Consider the following 19,081-nt stretch of genomic DNA (forward strand, 5'->3'; position numbering starts at 1 on the left):
CTAGTTTAAGAACTGGACAAAATTAGATACATTTACACGTTTTTTTTAAGTTAATTTTTACAAATTAATATATCGATAACCAGTATAGGAAGTATAATATATCATATATAACATCTCGATATGTAATTGTGACACGACAACGATGCATTCATCGATTTTACACAACAACAGTTTCCTTTCTGTACTCGTGTTTCATATATGGCGCCTTGTAATCGAGAGGGTCTGACCCCGTTCTAAACTTTTAACCATAATTAGATTTGGATTCTACAGATGACCATTACGTTTGTCTATACATTAAGCAACTCTCAGACTCTTATCTGTTACGTTTATAAATAAATGTTGAGTTCAGCGATCTGGACTATGGTGACGGACGTTGGCAAGACTGAAAAATAAATACGTTGTAACCTGTCCTTCACTTGTCCCTTACAAAGGCATCATTGTATCAGACAGTGTTATTAAAGTCTTGAATCTGCTTGTCATCCCTTATCACTTTTCGTGTTTGTTTCATATATAAAGTATATATATATATATATATATATATATATACACTTGATAAAATGGTCAAGAATGAAATGTATAATACTTAAAAAATTTAAAAAAGGAATATTTTCCCAACAAATTAGCCTTACATAATAGCAAGTTTAATTGCATCATTGTTAGTTCAGAAAGATTCACTCATTAAGATTTGCAATATTTTATTATTATAGTTTATTCTAATTGATTCCAGTTTGTTGGTTCTAATTCCAGTCTTTTTCTGCTTTTTAAACCAAATCTGATAAATGCACAATTTTTTCTATATTTCTATCTTCAGAGATCCTGTTTAATTGTAGGAGTATATAGTAAAGAGTATATAGTAGTATAGCATAACTTAGTATATAGTAAAGTAAGAGTAAAGAAGTATAATTTTATTTTTTTAAATTTTAGTTTCTTAATATAACTTGCATACTAAATGTTTAAAGAGTTTTATTAGAATCTGTTAAATACTGAAATTGTGTTATTTATAATTGTAAAACAAAACTTCTTTAATAAATAATGAAAAATGAAATTATATTTATTATATTTTAATTCTTGAAAGTAGCTAATGCATTGGCACAAGACTACTTATATGGAATGATTACAAAAACTTTCAAATAAAAATCTGGAATGAAATGGTTTACTTATTATAATTTTTATACATATTAAATATAAAAGCCTTTACCTTTAGAAGTTAGAACAGCATATTGCATCATTTCACGATATGAACTAAGTAAAGTGCAAGATTCAAGATCTCCAGTTTCACTTATATCCACTGCTGCTCTAAAAATTTAAATGTTAATTTTTTGAAACACTTTAGAATGTTATAATAAATTATATTACATAAATGTAAAAATGTAAATGTAAATTATAGAATGAAATTTGAAATAAATAAAAATTAATTTCTATTTATTTTAAATTCCATTTGATAATATGAGAATAATAAGCTCCTGAAGTACTGTTTATAAAGCAAATTATTAAAAACAGATCAAAATTATTATCAATGTATATTTATAAACTAAACATAAACTGAAAAATTATACTGTATTTGAGCATGAAAATTCCACCAATTTTTCTCTCAAATATGTTGAAATATTATCAATACACAATAGTAAAGTTGCACTAATACAGTGAAATGTCAGTATAATGAAATTGAGGAAGACCATCAAAATATTTTCAATGGTCTTCCTCAAAATGCATGGATAAAAGAAATTTAATAATTATTAAGATAAAAAAAAAAACTTATATTTTGAAATAAGAAAGTTTTTAAAAATGCAATTTGTCTATTATGTATATGGAACAAAATTTCAATTTTCAGAAAGTAAATTATATTAAATTAAAATAAAAATTAATCTGTAATAAAAAATCAAAAAATATCATGAACAAACAACTAAAATAATGATATAGTAATACCGATATTAGTTGCAATCCTACCTCTATTATTTCTGCTTGAAGCCATTATTTTCTGGTCTAAATTTTGTGCATGTTGTTTCTTTAATTGAAGTTTTATCAATAAAATACAATATTGTAAGATCATTCCAGTAGGCCATCAGGCACATCATTTTGTTAATTCCTTTTTGCATGTTATCTAATATTTTATTATTCTCTTCCAAAGAAAACTGCTTTAGTTTTTTATTTTTTCTCATAAACTTAAAGAAATAAACTGTAGAGTAATAACATCGAAATGAAACTATAACCAAGGATTAAAATTAGTATTGCCAGTTGAACTATACATTAAAATTAATGTTCCCAGACTATATGACATAATAATACTCATATACTAATAATGAATGATTTATACATTTATAGATTTCATTATAATGAAACTATTCTTTCATAATGGACAGAGTTTTTATTATACAGTATTAAACTGAAATTTTTGTTATAATGATATTCATTAAATTGAAACATTTTTGCATTGAGATGAACAGGAAATTGGCAGGGGAGTCAAGATACAGTCAACCCCCCCTATAACACGGTATATACGTTCCAAGTTTTATGAATCCAGCTTTTACAAGTCCAGTCAATCACACCCGGCACATATGCAGTTTACGGACTACAGCTGTTTGAAAGGTTTCTTCCATAAAATTAATCGATTCTAGTCTAATTTGACTCAACATTTCCAAAATACATATAATTTTTTGGGAATAATCCATATAAACTATGCTATAAACAAAAAATTGTAGGATTACTTACCAAGTGTGCACCGTTCAACTACACCATTGATTAAGCTTGTTTTCATCATGGAGATTGTCATCGAATGGCACTCGTGTGCTTCCTGATAAATTATTTTTTTTGCGAAAAATTTGCTGAACTTTAGAGACATCATTAAGATAAATATAATTTTTATGGATGTTAAATAAATGGTTTTTAGTAGGTCCACTGCTCGTTTAAACTCAACAGTTTGTGCAATCCTGTCGCGACACAAGTCTGTGATGACATTTTACCGAATTATAGGAGTTTTTTTAGCATGTTTGTACGAATACTGTCGCAATTTTTTCGCCGTGATATAGGAATCTGAACTATAGGAACCTGTGTTATGGGGGGGTCGACTGTATATTCATTATACTGAAAATTTCATTAAACTGACATTCATTATACCAACTTCTCACTGTAATTAGAAGTTTGTAATTGTAACACAACTTGTAAGATATCATCACAGCAACACAGTTTTAACTTGTGTAATAAAATTCAATAATTGCTGTAATCACTTATTTAATGAAAAATATGAACATACTAGTATAGTAAGCCTTCAATTTAATGGACTAATTAGGAGAAGAGATGCTTGCTATTCCCAAACATCTATTAAATTGAATGTGTTGTTCTATATTTCCACTACACACTTACAATATGCAAGATGCATTAAGATGTTATTATGATGCAAAGGTATAAATAAAATAATAATATAATGTACAGTGAGTAATTTATGCTCATTGACTCATTATTCCAACCTTGTAGCATGCTCTATTTGCAAATAAAAATAGTTTAGAATTTTTCATTAAAGGACAGAAATTTTTTGTCTGTTAAATTGAGGGTTTACTGTATACAGAATACTTCAAATACTTTAAAGTCTACCTTCACTATATTTAAATCATGGAAAGTAGTATAAAATTATTAATGTAATGAAAATTTAACTTGATGTTTTAAAAATTAATCTAAATAAAAAACTTCCAAATTAAACATTTACTGATTTATAGTTCCTTTAGTCCCTTAAGTATTTGCTCTAGCTTCAAAAATTGAATATTAATTAGCCAAATATTTTTCCCAACAATAAAGTTATCATTAATTTTATCTAACACTAGTAATGAAAAATTTAAAATATCTATTTAGATTGTTATTTTTAAATGTTTTACAATTATTTTAAGGATCCTTTGTACAAATTTTGTCTGTACTGTAAATACTATTAAGTTGGTTTCAAAAAAATATTCAAAATTAATAAAATGCTTGGACTAAATTATACATAGTGTATTAATTATTTTGACATATAACATCTAATTAGATGAAAATTAGCAAATCAAATAATGACAACTATAATGATTTTAACCTACTTTTTAAGTTCAAGCATACATTAACTTTTCATTTATAGAAACTGAAACAAATTCAAAATAACAAAAGTTAAGTCATGCCAGTGAAGCATAAAATAATTTTCATTTCTTCAAAACTACTTTATTCAGATCAAACCTGAAAATGGCTGAATATAAGCCAAAACTTTTCCATTTGGTTGCCTTAATTAACAAACAATCTTCTTCCATTTTTAAATTTCATTTCAAATTTATAGGCAAAAATTGTGAAAAATGATCAACTGAATATATACACGATAATTTCTGTCTATAAATTTACTTAATGCAAAAGCTTAATACCAACTTAATTCATTGATGCTAAAAAATTTGAATTAATGATAATTTAAACATTAATATAACTAAATGAAATAATTTAAGACAATAAATATTAAAGAATCTAAATTTCAATGAATGAATTTTGATCCTTTGTGCCAATTTAATAAGTAAAAATTCTGTAAATTGATTTATTCTAACATTAAAAGCATACTTATATCTTTATTTAAAATTTTTGATTGATTGTTATTTTCAATAATAAATTGCTTTTATATTAATATTTTCAATTGAATGTATTAAAAATTTAAATTTTGCATTGTATTATATTTATCTGCATTACTGAAATCAAAATATATTAAAAATAAATTAAAATTTAAGTTAAATCAATAGTTACAATTTTAATAATTAATTATGATTTATATAATTTTTTAACTCTCTTTTGTTTTCAAGGATATTAATTATTTAAGTATGAAAACCTTAAAATTCATTTTGTGATCAAAAGTAGAGAGAGAGGGTGATCTATTAAAAATTTGAAAGATGACAGATAACTGATCTGTTGGATCATTAAACTGTTTTCAGCTGTGTAGAATAATGATTGCCATAATTATTATAAATATATTTAAATATTTAGAAATAATTCATAATATGCCCAACAAAATTACTTCAAAATAAGTAATTATATTTCTATAATATTCTAATCATAAATGTATTTAAATACAAACTTTTCAGTATCTGTATGTTGCTTTTAATCATTACATGTTGTAGACTCTCACTAATCCAAACTAATTATTGCTGGGGTTATTCAGATGAGTTTAAATTAGCAATGTTATATACAACAAAAAGAAAGTAAATATAGATTACAAATGAACACACACATTTATGTTGAAATGTGTAGTGCACACTAATTTTACAAATATGTCATACTTTTAAAAATAAATGCCTGATTTATTTTTGATTTTGGCTGTAACACTTAGTGGCAAAATGAACAAAATTGGTTCAAATTAAGTAGAATTTGATTTAGAAGGACAAATTTCTAAACATTTTTTAATAATAGAAAATATTTGGGTTTTGCTAAAATTAATTACATTAATAAAAAATTTTTGTTCTTTTAATTATAAAATTAAAAATAATTATAAACTATAAAACTTTATAATTTTTAAAATAAAGAAAAAATTCTTACTTCCAAGTATTTCCATCATGAAATACAACACAATCATAAACTGGGCCAAGATCATTATACTTTTTATCTAATGAGTTGAGAACATCAACCCTTGCTTCAAGTTCATCTCGTTGAAAGCGATCATCTTGATTTAGCTGTTAAAAATAACAAATTATAATTTATACAATTTAAAAGTCTTCAGTATACAACAATTATAATAATAAAAAAAATTTGTATTTGATTTAGATATTTCCATCTGTATTTTCACATTTGACAAATTAAAAATTTTAAATACTGACAAATTCTAAATTTACAAATTGGTTAGTAAAGACCCATTATGGGTTATGAAGTTACAAATCAGATTCTTAAAACAAATAATAAAGCATGTTTATTCAATCAATTAAAAGATTTAAGATCAATTAAAACATTTAAGATATATATGTAATCCTAAAAATTTTCAAAAAGAAGGTACTTTAGAAAAACAAAAATCACTTTGATCTTTATAACAGTCCTTTTTTTTTTTTCATTTATAACAGAAAAGATTTATTTATACTAAATGCATTTTGAACTGCTTTTTCCACAGTTCAAAATGTATTTAGTATAATATTTAATATTTATTTTATTATTTAATAATAATATATTATATTTCAAAACTTTTTTGGATGGGCCTTATACATTGCCTTTTTCCTACGGTTCTCCATAACCCATGGAAAAACAGGATATTTTGCTAAAACCACTCCTACTATAGTTAAATTTAATATGAAGACATAGCTAGATCATGTTGTTATAAATGCAAGATTTGAACATAAGTGTTCATAACATGTACCATAATATTTATGATATTATTGTAATAAAATAAATTGAAGGTACAAGAAACCATTAAATCAGGTATATACAAATTTATCTTATTTTTTAAATTTCTGGCTTCTTTTCAATAAATTGGAAATTGACTGACTAATTTATCATTTCAAGTTTCCACATAACTGTATTTCACATACTAGTAATTAGGGTTTCTCCAACAGGATCCCAGCTGTTTTTTAACCCAGGAAATCCTGCAAATTTCTTAAAAATTCACTTTTTTTCTTATTTTGTGTTAATGTTGATGAAATTTTGTAAATAGAAAGTATAATTAACTCATAAACCATCAGAATATATTTGTATTTATTAATTTTAAGCTTGCTTATTAGTTTTTTAAATTTTTGCTTATTATGGCATGTCACAGATTGTCAATAATCAATATGTAGCCTATTTGTGGCAGGACTCTGAAAATTCTTTGCTTGTCAGAACCTGTAATATCTGGAATAATTGTACTTAATCTTGCTTTTAAAAATATTATAAAAATTTACAATAATATTTTGTATTAGGTTTTATTTAAATAAAGAAAATTACCTTCTAACTTATAAGTTTGATCTAAGTTCATTTTTTTCTTTAAATTTTAAACTCAATTCAAAGGCATTTTTGTTGTAAGCAGTTTCCAACAAACTTTAATAAATCTTTTCTATTTGTGAAAATTTCTATGTAATTCAAAAGTAATTTTTATGCATATTTTACACAGCATTATTTTTATTATTATTTTGGAGATTGCAGGACATATTAAGTTACTTAAAAATGAAAAATAATATCATCATTCAATTTTAAGATTTATTTTATATCTTAAAAATAATTAATTATATCCTGGAATCCTGGGAAACAGTTCACTTTTTTCTGGAATCCTGGGATAAGCAAAAGACCAGAAATGATAAACCCTACTAGTAATTAACCAATATTTTATAATAATTAGATGTACAGTTGTAATAGATTACATGCAACTTTTTTCCATAAAATTGCTAGCAACAAAAATATATTCACCATCTGTTTTATTTTCATTCAAAATTCATTGTATGCATTTAAATAAATACTTCAGTATTTTCACTTAAATATCTTTAATAGTTTTTAACAGCTTTTTCTTGTTGAACCACACTTCACTGGTGAGAGAATCATATTTTCAAGTAGTTCTATGTGAAGTTAATCTTATTAATATTTGCTTGAAAAAAAAATTATCTAGATTTTTTGATTTCTTAGTCAGTTGCAAGTATCTCAAATTTGACAGATACTTGCAATTGACAAATTTGACAAGATTTTTTTTTTTGGATATAGAAGTATCTCTTATCAGTTGTTTCTTGAAATTATAGTTGATATTTCATGTAGTTATGATATTTTGTTTTATAAAGGAGACTCAAAAGATCTTGTTTTTAATTTAGATAGCACCTTTCTTTGTCACTATCTAGTCATATCCTGATTTTCTATTGCTTTTTTTGGATGTTCTGTCCAAAGTTTGTTCATCTTATTAATATTTCTTATCTTGTAGACAAGCTTTTCTTTTAATTTAATTGGTTTATTTAATTATACTCATTTTAGACAGATCTCCTTTCTATATATTAATAGTTATTTTATAGTAAATTTATTATTTTGTATATTATTGGTATTAATGATAAATGCTACAGATTATATTGTTATTGTGATGCTGTAATGATATGATTTTTATTTTATTTTTAATTTTGTATGTAATCTCCACATCATTTGTACCTTCAGTGCTTAAAAACATTATTATTATTATTTTCTAATGTTTTATATTTTATATATTTTTGCAATTATAATTTAATTAAAACAATCAAACAATTTATCTTTCTTAAATTTTATCTAGTATCATTCAGCTTTTGAAATGACATATCTTTAAAAGATATAAAGAGATAATTACAGGTAGCCCTAATTACAAAAGCCGGCACAAATCGAATCGGCGTAAAACGAACCCATATTTACACTGAGGTATAGGGTTAGGTTCCACATAAGTGAAAAATACGCAAATAATTTTGTTTATTAATACAATATAATACAAAGTACAAATAAATTTTTAAAATGTATTTTATCATAAAATAAAGTTAAATGTTTTAATTAAAAATTTTAGTTTCAGATCTATTACATTTTTCGGAAAAAGTATCCATCTTTAATTGTTTACATTTTTGTTTTCTTTCATTGAGAATTTCGGAATATGGTCAAAAAGATGTGACGATGCTCCTTTTTACATTCACACTTCACTCCCAATCATTGTCTAACTCACAAAGTTCAATCGTCAAGCTTTCCATAGTCGAAAAGATAGTTTAACCATACGTAGAGCTACGGATGAGCAGAGACACTGATTGGTCGACCACCGGTCGCCGTAGCACATATGTAAGGTCAGTTTGAGCAGGAAAATTAAGGAGAGATAGATATTGTCTGGCCAACGAGAAGTAGATTTGTCTCACTAACGATAGTTTGTGATCGCCGGAAGTGCTACTGCGTCGTAAAATGTTTTCCTGAACGAACTGATACGAGATAAATTCAATCGCGCTATGGATTCAGACGCCATTTATTGGACTATTAAGTTTGATAACTTGACTCGTGGGTACCTAAACGTTTAGTATTTTAATATTAATTTAATGCAAATGTATACATACCCAATAATATTACCCAAATGTATAATCCAATAATATTTAATGCAATATATACATACCCAATAATATTAAACAAAAAAAATAAATATATTCAGTAAAAATCTTTGTTTTAACGAATGTACAATGTCGCGGCTCGGTAAATACATCAACACTGAAATGAAAATCAGTCTGGCATAGGGTAAATCGGGGAATTACACAGCAAAATCGCGAATTGTGCAGAGGCATTATTGTGAATCGGCGTAAATTGAACCGGCGTAAACCAAGGGCTACCTGTATCTGAATATGCATTTTATTTTCTTTATTATATTTTAAAAACACTATTGTGCTATAAATACAGTAGCAAGTTTTAAAATAAATTTTTTTAAATTATGGTTTTTAAAAATCAAAAAATATAAAACAAATAATTTAAAAATTATTTTTTGATTAAAATTATAACAAACTTATTTTATTCAATCCACCTGATTAGTGTTTGGATGTTTATCATCAAATTCTTGAAGTTCACGAATTGCAGCTGCTAATAATAATTTATGATTTGGATCCCATTGCTTTTCTTTTCTCTCTTTCTGAAATTTTATACAGAAAAACTTTTGTAGTTTGTTATTTCAATAATTTCTATAAAATGTTTTTTGATAATTTATTACATTAAAATGTAAAAAGTTAATTAAATTATAGTTGGCTACCTGAATTCTTTCTTTTAATGATTTTGGATATAAATCATATGCATTTTTAATTCCTATATGATATTTTCCACTAGGATTTATCCAAGATGAAGGAATCTATAATTAATCATAATTTCGTATTTATTTATTGTTAATATTATATTAAATTAAACATATTTAGTTATAAAGATATAAGNTATTGGACTATTAAGTTTGATAACTTGACTCGTGGGTACCTAAACGTTTAGTATTTTAATATTAATTTAATGCAAATGTATACATACCCAATAATATTAAACAAAAAAAATAAATATATTCAGTAAAAATCTTTGTTTTAACGAATGTACAATGTCGCGGCTCGGTAAATACATCAACACTGAAATGAAAATCAGTCTGGCATAGGGAAAATCGGGGAATTACACAGCAAAATCGCGAATTGTGCAGAGGCATTATTGTGAATCGGCGTAAATTGAACCGGCGTAAACCAAGGGCTACCTGTATCTGAATATGCATTTTATTTTCTTTATTATATTTTAAAAACACTATTGTGCTATAAATACAGTAGCAAGTTTTAAAATAAATTTTTTTAAATTATGGTTTTTAAAAATCAAAAAATATAAAACAAATAATTTAAAAATTATTTTTTGATTAAAATTATAACAAACTTATTTTATTCAATCCACCTGATTAGTGTTTGGATGTTTATCATCAAATTCTTGAAGTTCACGAATTGCAGCTGCTAATAATAATTTATGATTTGGATCCCATTGCTTTTCTTTTCTCTCTTTCTGAAATTTTATACAGAAAAACTTTTGTAGTTTGTTATTTCAATAATTTCTATAAAATGTTTTTTGATAATTTATTACATTAAAATGTAAAAAGTTAATTAAATTATAGTTGGCTACCTGAATTCTTTCTTTTAATGATTTTGGATATAAATCATATGCATTTTTAATTCCTATATGATATTTTCCACTAGGATTTATCCAAGATGAAGGAATCTATAATTAATCATAATTTCGTATTTATTTATTGTTAATATTATATTAAATTAAACATATTTAGTTATAAAGATATAAGTCTATAAACTAATTGAATAATAGAACAGCATTATATTAATGTAATACTTAAAAAAAGCTTGTTTATCACCATTAGTTCCATAAGAATATTTTAAACACAAAAACTAATTGCAAATAGTATGAAAAGAATGAAGATTATTTTATTATTAGAAGATTTCTATTCATTTAAATTTATTTCACTGTTTAAATTAATTTCATAAAACACTTATAATTATATGTCAAATGTTAATTTTATCAGCACACCAGAATTCTTTGCTGAGCACAAACCATTTTATTTCTCTAATGTTTTCAACCTACTTAAATATAGGCCATCTTCAGGATTACGATTAAACCATTCCAGAATGGAATGCATTGTTTTTTCAAATAGTTTCATTTTAAATTTAAAAAATTTAAAATAATTGTGTATATTAAATTAATGAAAAATAAATAAATACAATAAATATACTGCCACGCTGTTGGAAGCGCATTAGCATCCTTGGTATTTAGGCAACAGTTTTTCATTTACTTTTATATATTTCCATCGTCTGGCTTTGGTACACAATTTCCTCAGATAGAAGAGGCCAATAAAAAAATAATGTAAATAAATAAAAACATAGTAAACAAGGCTAAGTATAACTATTACAAGCTTTAAGGGTTTTTAACTCCCATGCTTTTTTCTATCATAAATATACTGCCACGCTGTTGGAAGCGCATTAGCATCCTTGGTATTTAGGCAACAGTTTTTCATTTACTTTTATATATTTTCATCTTTTCCATCTCCAATGCAATGGATGGAGAGCGGACTGTTTTAATGACTTTTGCTTCATTCCATTTTACAATCACTCCTTCTGTCTGTGCCATAATTGCCAATACTGTGTTGTGCCCTTTATCAATGTTGTATTTGTGTTCTCGCAAACATACTGTTAGGTTTCTTCTAGTTACATCCACATAATCCTTTGTTAATCCTAACTGTTGATTTTCAAATGGTATTTTATAAATTCCAGCTTTCTGTTCTGTTTTTACACTGTCTTTATCGTTCCTTAGTAAGCTATAACTTTCTTGAGATGGTATTGAACGTTGGTACAATATAAAAATGCTCTTCTGATGAGTGCTTTAAATGCTGATAATTTATATTTATATGGGTTGTTGGACCAAGATGGTATGTAGAGAGGAGCATGTGTGGGTTTTAAATACACTGCTCTTTGTACATTTCCTTATTTAAATATTATATCTTTTATATTGTACCAATGTTCAGTACCATCTCAAGAAAGTTATAGCTTACTAAGGAACGATAAAGACAGTGTAAAAACAGAAGAGAAAGCTGGAATTTATAAAATACCATTTGAAAATCAACAGTTAGGATTAACAAAGGATTATGTGGATGTAACTAGAAGAAACCTAACAGTATGTTTGCGAGAACACAAATACAACATTGATAAAGGGCACAACACAGTATTGGCAATTATGGCACAGACAGAAGGAGTGATTGTAAAATGGAATGAAGCAAAAGTCATTAAAACAGTCCGCTCTCCATCCATTGNCCACATAATCCTTTGTTAATCCTAACTGTTGATTTTCAAATGGTATTTTATAAATTCCAGCTTTCTCTTCTGTTTTTACACTGTCTTTATCGTTCCTTAGTAAGCTATAACTTTCTTGAGATGGTACTGAACATTGGTACAATATAAAAGATATAATATTTAAATAAGGAAATGTACAAAGAGCAGTGTATTTAAAACCCACACATGCTCCTCTCTACATACCATCTTGGTCCAACAACCCATATAAATATAAATTATCAGCATTTAAAGCACTCATCAGAAGAGCATTTTTATATTGTACCAACGTTCAATACCATCTCAAGAAAGTTATAGCTTACTAAGGAACGATAAAGACAGTGTAAAAACAGAAGAGAAAGCTGGAATTTATAAAATACCATTTGAAAATCAACAGTTAGGATTAACAAAGGATTATGTGGGTGTAACTAGAAGAAACCTGACGATATGTCTGCGAGAACACAAATACAACATTGATAAAGGGCACAACACAGTATTGGCAATTATGGCACAAACAGAAGGAGCAATTGTAAAATGGAATGAAGCAAAAGTCATTAAAACAGTCCGCTCTCCATCCATTGCATTGGAGATGGAAAAGATGAAAATATATAAAAGTAAATGAAAAACTGTTGCCTAAATACCAAGGATGTTAATGTGCTTCCAACAGCGTGGCAGTATATTTATGATAGAAAAAAGCATGGGACTTAAAAACCTTAAAGCAGGGGTGTCCAACCTTTTTGTTTCTCTGGGCCGCATTGGAAGAAGTCAAGGAGTTTTGGGCCACAAGTATACATAATATATACTTGTGGCCGAATATACAAGTATATTTAAGGATTAACGTGTCTAGATTATAATAATAAGTATTAAAACTTTATCACAAAACAGGATATTTTAAAAAATTACTTTTACAGACACTTTCAATTTTTACTTACAAATAGNAACAAAATTAAAAGTATGTAACTAACAGTTTAGGTAAATCATTTAATTTTGAATTTTTTAAAAATAGTGTATTTTAATGTAACAAAAATAAGAAAAAGTGCTTATTTGTAAATGTTTTAGAAAAGTTAGTCATGTTAACTTCAAATAATTATTAATTTTGAAATTTTAAAATTGTGCTTTTAGCAATAATTACAAAAATAGCAAAAAGTAATAATAATAATAATAATAATAAATAATGTCTTTTTGTTATCATTTTTAATAATAGTCATTTTTTAAGCACAATCATTCTTGTTAAATTCTAATAAATTTTGTTTTTTAATTTTAGATTTAAATTTGTGTGCTATTTTGGATCTGATGCAAAATGCTGCTATGCAAAAAAGCATGACATTAGAATGTGACAGGCAAAGCAATGCAACCCATGAACCCATACCCACAATATAAAATTACCAATAAACTTTGTAATTAATTAGCTTGTAGATATTGTAGCTATCTTAACTAGCAGTCAGTTATTTTTCCCAAATTTAATTAAAGAGGAACTTAAGCAATGGTTGGTCTCCAAAATTTAGATCTGGTATTTCAGCATATATGGAAAAAAGACTATTTCCAGAATCTTTTTATTTTTATGGTTTTATAAAATTCAAAAACATTAAAGAAAGTATTATGGATTTCTAAACAAGAATGTAAACAAAAAAGAAATCCCACTGTTTTAATTTTATTTTATATCATTGGATAAAGTCAATAAATCAACCAGATCATTGGGCCTATTTTAAAGCTAAAATAGTCCAATAATCTGGTGGATCATTTGGCTTTAATTAAAAATTGGGTTAGTGGATGTTTATACACATTTGAAAATCATTGTTGTAACTTTTCAAACAAAACTTGATAACTACTGTATATTTGGCAGTATTTTTTTCACTTGACTATTGAAAATATATTAAATATTAAACTATTAATGCTCACTGTTGTTACTAACCTTTAATTTTCTTCCAGTCAATCCAACAATTTCTCCATCTGTTGCCTCTACTATTTTAGATGTGTCAACATCTCCTGCCCCAGAAGCATCCATCATGTCAATAATTTTTGGCTTTCCATCACTAGTTTTCTATTTTAAAAAATTAATTTAACAATTAATATGTTAAAATGTTTTATCATCATTATAATTTAATAATGATAAAATATAATTTTAATTGCAAACATTTAATTATATCAGTTTTTCCTCAATTTTTAATAGAAGCAAAGTTTTTAAAATGATTTAAATAACATATAATGAAAAAATTCTTATAGAGCNTTCTAATCATAAATGTATTTAAATACAAACTTTTCAGTATCTGTATGTTGCTTTTAATCATTACATGTTGTAGACTCTCACTAATCCAAACTAATTATTGCTGGGGTTATTCAGATGAGTTTAAATTAGCAATGTTATATACAACAAAAAGAAAGTAAATATAGATTACAAATGAACACACACATTTATGTTGAAATGTGTAGTGCACACTAATTTTACAAATATGTCATACTTTTAAAAATAAATGCCTGATTTATTTTTGATTTTGGCTGTAACACTTAGTGGCAAAATGAACAAAATTGGTTCAAATTAAGTAGAATTTGATTTAGAAGGACAAATTTCTAAACATTTTTTAATAATAGAAAATATTTGGGTTTTGCTAAAATTAATTACATTAATAAAAAATTTTTGTTCTTTTAATTATAAAATTAAAAATAATTATAAACTATAAAACTTTATAATTTTTAAAATAAAGAAAAAATTCTTACTTCCAAGTATTTCCATCATGAAATACAACACAATCATAAACTGGGCCAAGATCATTATACTTTTTATCTAATGAGTTGAGAACATCAACCCTTGCTTCAAGTTCATCTCGTTGAAAGCGATCATCTTGATTTAGCTGTTNTCTCTCACAAAATATCTGAAAAGTTTATTATATGTGGAAGAAATTTAAAGATTCATAAACTTTATAAACGTAATAAACTAAAAGTTAATAAAATTATAAAAATGCATGAAATGACTAATTACTACTACACATGGAAGGAAAAAATTTGTGAATTACATACTTTGTTTAATATACTTTTTGAAAACTGACTTTTGCTTCACATTCTATTTGAGATTGCACCTTTTTTCTTACTTTTTGTTTTGTTTTGTTTTCTTCAATCTCTTCTATATTGATTAATATGTTTTAATGTTTATTTCAAAAATTAAACTTTTAAATTGAAAATGAATGGCATATAGAAATTACAGTGTTTATTATTTTTAATAATATATCATGAACTTTTGTTAAACTGATTTTTGTCCCATCCTGTATATTAAGATTTTAGTATATTAAATTTATATTAATAAAAAGTTTGATTAATGAATATTCAGTGTGAATTCACAAGATGCTTAAACTTTTTTATCAATAAAAATCACTGCTTCTGATAATAATTTTTCACAAAATGAGTTTTATATACAATAAAAATGATTCTGTATTTAACCACTTTCAGATTAAATAAACAACTGGGGGTTTCCAGTATAGTTACTAGTGACCCCAAAGAATCACTCAATATATCTGAGGTTATTATATTATCAGAGACTTGCAATAAATTTATTTTTCTATTATATTTTAAAAAATATATAAATAATAACATAATAATAATAATAATTGACACCTTTAAAACATAAAATTTGAGTTTTGATTAATGTTAATAAAAAATTATTATTAATTCTTATTTAAGTTTCTATTCATCCTATTTTTAATTTATTGTTACTTTTATCGGCATAGAAAGGAATCGGGAAAATTAAAACTAGTTATGGAAAGTGGCAGACAAATAAAAATGTCGGGAACCTCCCGTCAGAGTTCATTGCAATTTTTTATCATTAAAATTTCTACTCATTTCTGAGCTAAGCTGTTAATTATTCTAATACTATCCATACTATCTACTAACAAAAACACCATTAATTGATGGCTATATGGCCAAGGTAGCAAAAGGTATTGGCCTAAGGATACGACTATGCAGACAAATTCAGCAGCGAGCGATATAGTTTGCGCAAAGAAAAACTTGCACAAGCAAGAAGTGAGAAATCTCGCTGGCGCAAGTGAATTTCTGCTTCTCGCACATATCCGACAGGGTTTGATATTTATCGTGTCTCGCCTCTTCTCGCCACACATTCCCGCTCACCTGAAAAATTTGCTCACTGGCGTCTGCACAGTCATACCCTAACTGTTCCGAGGAATTTGGACAAGAACTTCCCAGGAACTTTTCACAAGCAATCTGTTTCACACATGCAGTGGCGTAGCAAACATAACTGGCACCTGGGGCACATTACTTTATTGGCACCCCCTAACCCTCCAGAAACAAATTTTGTTTGTCTTGGATACCATTTGGCACCCCTCTACAAGTGGCGCCTGGGGCACGATAGGTCCCCTTGCCTCCCTCACTATGCTAGTGAACATATATTGTAAATGTCCCCAGTCGCCTCATTCNGTTGTAATAGATTACATGCAACTTTTTTCCATAAAATTGCTAGCAACAAAAATATATTCACCATCTGTTTTATTTTCATTCAAAATTCATTGTATGCATTTAAATAAATACTTCAGTATTTTCACTTAAATATCTTTAATAGTTTTTAACAGCTTTTTCTTGTTGAACCACACTTCACTGGTGAGAGAATCATATTTTCAAGTAGTTCTATGTGAAGTTAATCTTATTAATATTTGCTTGAAAAAAAAATTATCTAGATTTTTTGATTTCTTAGTCAGTTGCAAGTATCTCAAATTTGACAGATACTTGCAATTGACAAATTTGACAAGATTTTTTTTTTTGGATATAGAAGTATCTCTTATCAGTTGTTTCTTGAAATTATAGTTGATATTTCATGTAGTTATGATATTTTGTTTTATAAAGGAGACTCAAAAGATCTTGTTTTTAATTTAGATAGCACCTTTCTTTGTCACTATCTAGTCATATCCTGATTTTCTATTGCTTTTTTTGGATGTTCTGTCCAAAGTTTGTTCATCTTATTAATATTTCTTATCTTGTAGACAAGCTTTTCTTTTAATTTAATTGGTTTATTTAATTATACTCATTTTAGACAGATCTCCTTTCTATATATTAATAGTTATTTTATAGTAAATTTATTATTTTGTATATTATTGGTATTAATGATAAATGCTACAGATTATATTGTTANGTATCCAATACTATCTACTAACAAAAACACCATTAATTGATGGCTATATGGCCAAGGTAGCAAAAGGTATCAGCCTAAGGGTACGACTATGCAGACGAATTCAGCAGCGAGCGATATAGTTTGTGCAAAGAAAAACTTACACAAGCAAGAAGTGAGAAATCTTGCTGGAACGTGTGAATTTCTGCTTCTCGCACATATCCGACAGGGTTTAATATTTATCGCGTCTCGCCTCTTCTCGCCACACATTCCCGCTCACCTGAAAAATTTGCTCACTGGCGTCTGCACAGTCATACCCTAACTGTTCCAGGGAATTTGGGCAAGAACTCCCCAGGAACTTTTCACAAGCAATCTGTTTCACACATGCAGTGGCGTAGCAAACATAACTGGCACCTGGGGCACATTACTTTATTGGCACCCCCTCCCCTCCAGAAACAAATTTTGTTTGTCTTGGATACCATTTGGCACCCCTCTGCGAGTGGCGCCCGGGGCACGATAGGTCCCCTTGCCTCCCTCACTATGCTAGTGAACATATATTGTAAACGTCCCCAGTCGCCTCATTCTGGACTCGAGCAAATCCACAACATGCATAAAAAAAAGGCCCTCTTAGTGACCAAAGGGCAGTAAAAGTTAATAATTTAATTACATAAATATATAATTCAAAATTTTATCCAATGTGAAAAATTACATTGCTCTATACGACAGTAATAACATTAACAATTGCAATAAGCCATATATAAATACGTTCCAATAAGTAAATCATATCATTTTTACATAAGATATGCTATAATTATAATTCTCTCATTTAAAAGGTTATAGTTTTTAAAGATTTATTTCTATTCATATACATATATATGAATAGAAATAAAGATTACTATAAGACTGCTTTTATTTGAGATTTAAAAAAATATCTGTAAATAAAAATTATTTGAATAATTAAATAATATTGATTAAAAGGGTAGAGATGAATAATTACCTGCAATCCAGGTGCACCAGGATCAATACCCGAATCCAGAATACCGATAATTACTCCCCTACCATCGTATTCGGGATTTTTGCTAAGAAATGCCGCAACACCCGTTTCTCTCTTCGGTAACAAACCCCACACAGGAAAATCAATCTTATTATCATTTGCCATACTAAACAATCAAAATTTGATGGAAAAAACGAATCAGCAAAAATAAAAAATTTTATATTCGTAGGTTACACAAGTAATTTTTAGACAGCATAAACTGCATGCATAAAATATAATAGAGTAACAATGTGAACGATCTCATGCACACCACCAATGTCTGCGACGACGGTAACCCACGGCGATACCAAACACATCGGAATGATAATGCTGAATTTCTAAAAAAAATCTCTCACTAGAGGTCACTTTTTACAGAAAATGTTTCCAAATCTCCGAATGTATTTATAAAATTGACGTAAATCTAAAATTTATTAACGATAATTTATAAATATAAGCTTCAAATTTCTTTTTTTTTTAATTCAACNTTCTGAGCTAAGCTGTTAATTATTCTAATACTATCCATACTATCTACTAACAAAAACACCATTAATTGATGGCTATATGGCCAAGGTAGCAAAAGGTATTGGCCTAAGGATACGACTATGCAGACAAATTCAGCAGCGAGCGATATAGTTTGCGCAAAGAAAAACTTGCACAAGCAAGAAGTGAGAAATCTCGCTGGCGCAAGTGAAT

At 26.9% G+C, this 19,081-nt stretch overlaps 1 protein-coding gene across 1 annotated transcript in view; it reads right to left on the reverse strand.

Moving 5' to 3' along the window:
- LOC111634632 (tripeptidyl-peptidase 2-like) overlaps positions 1–18,711 on the reverse strand; it is a 104,535-nt gene extending 85,824 nt beyond the window's left edge. Inside the window, exons 1-8 of the mRNA XM_023379461.1 lie at positions 18,353–18,711; positions 14,161–14,289; positions 10,540–10,635; positions 10,318–10,422; positions 9,656–9,751; positions 9,434–9,538; positions 5,527–5,660; positions 1,199–1,296 (exon numbers count right to left, since the gene is read on the reverse strand). Of these exons, the coding sequence (XP_023235229.1) occupies positions 1,199–1,296; positions 5,527–5,660; positions 9,434–9,538; positions 9,656–9,751; positions 10,318–10,422; positions 10,540–10,635; positions 14,161–14,289; positions 18,353–18,514 (925 nt within the window). The 5' untranslated portion in view covers positions 18,515–18,711. The remainder of the gene's footprint in view (positions 1–1,198; positions 1,297–5,526; positions 5,661–9,433; positions 9,539–9,655; positions 9,752–10,317; positions 10,423–10,539; positions 10,636–14,160; positions 14,290–18,352) is intronic.
- Between the last annotated feature and the right edge of the window lie 370 nt (positions 18,712–19,081).

The sequence above is a fragment of the Centruroides sculpturatus genome, unplaced genomic scaffold (assembly GCF_000671375.1).
Source record: "Centruroides sculpturatus isolate CEXI.00-Female unplaced genomic scaffold, Cexi_2.0 scaffold791, whole genome shotgun sequence".
Lineage (NCBI taxonomy): Eukaryota > Metazoa > Arthropoda > Arachnida > Scorpiones > Buthidae > Centruroides > Centruroides sculpturatus.